This window comes from Aegilops tauschii, chromosome 6 (genome assembly GCF_002575655.3).
Source record: "Aegilops tauschii subsp. strangulata cultivar AL8/78 chromosome 6, Aet v6.0, whole genome shotgun sequence".
In the NCBI taxonomy this organism is placed as follows: domain Eukaryota; kingdom Viridiplantae; phylum Streptophyta; class Magnoliopsida; order Poales; family Poaceae; genus Aegilops; species Aegilops tauschii.
Window position 1 is genome coordinate 45,515,939 of NC_053040.3, and position 3,902 is coordinate 45,519,840.

At 42.8% G+C, this 3,902-nt stretch overlaps 1 protein-coding gene across 1 annotated transcript; it reads left to right on the forward strand.

The window, feature by feature from the left end:
* Positions 1-1,469: 1,469 nt before the first annotated feature.
* LOC109763422 (wall-associated receptor kinase 3-like) lies at positions 1,470-3,274 on the forward strand. The gene is made up of 2 exons (XM_020322267.1): positions 1,470-1,543; positions 2,089-3,274. Exons 1-2 carry the CDS (start codon positions 1,470-1,472, stop codon positions 3,272-3,274), a joined length of 1,260 nt encoding a protein of 419 aa, XP_020177856.1.
* The last annotated feature ends 628 nt before the right edge of the window (positions 3,275-3,902 follow it).

Here is a 3,902-nt window from a genome sequence, read left to right on the forward strand (position 1 = left end):
TATGGGTGTTTGGTCGATGCAATTGACGACTATGTTTGTGTTGGTGAAGACACAATCTTGGAGGCTGTTCGAAGGTTCACTAAAGTAGTGATCGAAGTTTTTGGACCGGATTATGAGGGCACCCAACGAGGAAGACACCGAGAGGCAGATGATAGAGAATGAAGCAAGAGGATGGCCAGGGATGCTCTGATACTTGACTGTATGCATTGGACATAGAAGAATTGTTCTGCAGGGTGGACGGTTCAGTACAAAGGCCACCACAATAATTCGATGATCATTCTTGAGGCAATTGCAACGAAGCATCTTTGGATACGGCATTCATTCTTTAGGTTGTCTGGCTCTCACAATGACTTGAATGTGTTGTCGAGATCACCAGTATTTTCTAGGCTTTACAGGAGATGCTCCTGCTTGCAACTATTCGGTCAATGGGTACAACAACTCGATGGGCTACTACCTTGTGGATGGCATCTATCCCCCATGGGCCAAATTGGTCAAAACAATCCCGCGTCCAAAAGGTAACAAAAATATTCACTTTGCCCAATTTCAAGAAGCGGCTAGGAAAGATGCGGAGAGAGAGCCTTCGGTGTGCTTCAGAAGCACTTTGCAATTGTTCGTGGCCCTGCCGAGTACAGGAGCTCCAAGGTTCTATGGCAGATCATGACTTGTTGCATCATATTGCATAGCATGATTATTGAAAATGAGAGGGATATACCTCGGTACATCACCAATAGGACTGCTGTTGAGCCAGAGTATGATGTAAATAGGATCCAGGCATTTCTTGAAGGGCATCGCAGGATCAAGAACCGACAAGTTCATACTCAGTTCCAAGAAGATTTTATTGAGCATCACTCACAACTTCATAGCACTTTCTAGTTGTGCTTTCTCATGTTATTTGCTACATTTGAACCTTTTGATGTTTAAATTTGAATAATTCGGTTTGTAAACTATATTCATGATTTGATTGAATCTTCATATTTATGTTTAGTTTCTGCATATGTGCTAATATGTAGTCGAAACGTAAACTAAAAATGAATAAGTTGAAAAATAAAATAAAATTATACACCGTTATATTTAGGAGATCGACTGGATCCGACCAAAACTTAATAGAGTAAAAATACTCCATTAAGCTTTACTTGACCGGATCCTCCTTTATTTTAGAGGGGATCGGATGCCAAAAAGGGAGGAAGGGCGCCCGGTCTACGATCGCAGGCTTTGAGAGAGAAAATGACGACGCGGGGGACGGACGGCCCTGAAGACGACGTCGTGACGGTGGTTGACTTGCAGAGCCTCCACGGGAACAGCAGTCAAATGGAACCTAAAGGTGCTTGCTACCTTCGAGCGCTGGGCGGCCAGACTGGAGAGATATCTCGTCTCCGCGTGGAAGAGAGAATCGATCTTCGCGTCAAGAAACAAGGACAGAAGCGGGCTCGGGATTGCAGCAGACGCGCACGTTTCAGAGCTCCGGCGCCATGGGAACTCTGCGCTTCACCGTTGATTCGGTCGACTGGGCGCGCATCGAGCTGCTGGACCGCATCTTCTCCACGTGAAACTGGTGGATCCGTGACTCCGTGTACGTACGTACTTGGAACAGCTGGCGCCGGCATGAATCTATCGGTGGCCCTGCTTCCTCTTCATAAAAGCATGCAAAAGGGCTCGCTCACATTCACCATTCATCGCCTCCATCCATACTCCATACTCCGTAAGACCATAACAATGGCACAAATAACCATCTTGGCGGTAGGTATAGCGGCAGCGGCACTACTACTCATGCCGCTGCTCACTTTCGCTGGACGACCAGCAGCATTGGGTGATGTGACAAGCCCGGCCCCGACGCCGATGGGGGTGCCCACCTGCCTGCCGGGTCGTCAAGACGAGCGGTACCTATTCCTTTTGTCATTTGAAGTTTTATTGTTAGATTGCACTCCCTTCGTCCCATAATATAAGACGATTTTTAACACTACACTAGTGTCAAAAAAGGTCTTACATTACGGCACATAGTATCAATTTCTCTATCTGTATATACTCATATCTACCATAGTATCTATACACATACGGTACAAAATGAATGACAGCGCTTATCTTTTCCAGCACGAAGAGCATCATCATTGGAGTTGCTTGTGGGACGGGCCTTGTACTTTTGGCTCTCATTGCATTCCTTGTTTTCAACAAATTTAAGCATCGGAGGGCCCAAATGTCGGAAGGGAAGTATTTCCAGCGAAACCGTGGGCAATTGCTGCGACAATTGGCATCTCAAAGAGCTGATGTTTCAGAGAAAATGATCATGACCTTGAAAGAGCTAGAGAAGGCAACAAACAATTTTGATCAAGGTCATGAAATTGGTAGTGGTGGGCATGGTACTGTGTACAAAGGGATTTTGCCTGACCTCCATGTTATAGCTATTAAAAAACCAAAGACGGTATCTCAAAGGGAGACTGATGAGTTTATTAACGAGGCTGCTATCCTATCACAAATTAACCACAAGAATGTGGTAAAACTATATGGTTGTTGCCTTGAAACCGAAGTCCCATTGTTAGTCTACGAGTTCATATCCAACGGAACTCTTCGTGATCATCTTCATGTTGAAGGACCGATATCATTATCATGGGATGACAGGCTACGAATAGCAACAGAAACGGCCAGATCGCTAGCCTATCTTCACTCGGGAACTTTAATACCAATCATCCATGGAGATATCAAGCCTGCTAACATACTTCTGGATGATACTCTAACAACAAAGATAGCAGACTTTGGAACTTCAAGATACATTCCATTGGAGAAATCAGGGTTAACAACAATGGTGCAAGGCACACTAGGATATGTAGACCCAGTGTATTTGCACACAGGGCGCCTCACAGCAAAAAGTGATGTTTATAGCTTTGGTGCTATGCTTATAGAACTGATGACTAGAAAGAAGCCATTTGACTATATGGCTAGCGAAGACAATATCCTTGTGGAACATTTTGCTACCTTATTTGCAGAAGGCAATTTGTCACTAATATTAGATCCACAAGTTATGAATGAGGGTGGTAACCTAATTGAAGAAATCGCTGGAATTGCAGTAGCATGTGTAAAATTAAGAAGGAGGGAACGACCAACCATGAGAGAAGTGGAATTGAGATTGCAAGTCGCTCAATCATCTAAGGGATTTAAGGCGGATGTTAATACTATAGTTGATTCCCTGTTACATAGAGATGAAAGAATCAGAGAGGGGTTGACTAGCAGACAATATAGTATGGAAGAAGAGTTTATGTTATCTGCAAGATACCCGCGGTAGTTCCGCTTACACAAGAATTGAGTGCAATTATCTCTCGGAGATTATGTGCACTTGGTTACCTTGATGAGAATATGCTCCTAAACTTCTTCTAAAAATTTAGCGTAGTTTTGTTAGCTATTCAGTTTTTTTTTGCATTTATTATAAACTCATGGTCTGTTTTGGAAGCTCATTCTAGTCAATTGTTTAGCATGGAGGTTATTTTTATACCTCATGTAACTAAACAATACTTGATAGTTTTTCCTTATACTATAAGATACTAGCTCTGGTTTAAGAATGTAAAATTTGCATGGCCATTGGCTTCATGGGATGGCTCCTGAGTAAAGCCTCATTTCATTCACTAGAATAACAAAAAAAATTAGGAAAACCTATTTAAAACATGAGATTCCATATATCTTTAACACGGAAAAACACTTGCTTTAAGGGCAATTAAAATTTCTAGATGTGTAGCATGAGTACCCATTTACCCTTGGAGTTTCCAGTCTACTCGCCGGCTTGAATCAGCTCACCTTGAAGTTCAAATAAATGGCCTCAGTTCCGATAACAAAGGGTGCATGATTATGCGAACACTAAACATTCAACTTGTTTCATCTCACTTTTGGTTGGAGCTAATCATTGGTATTAGAACAAT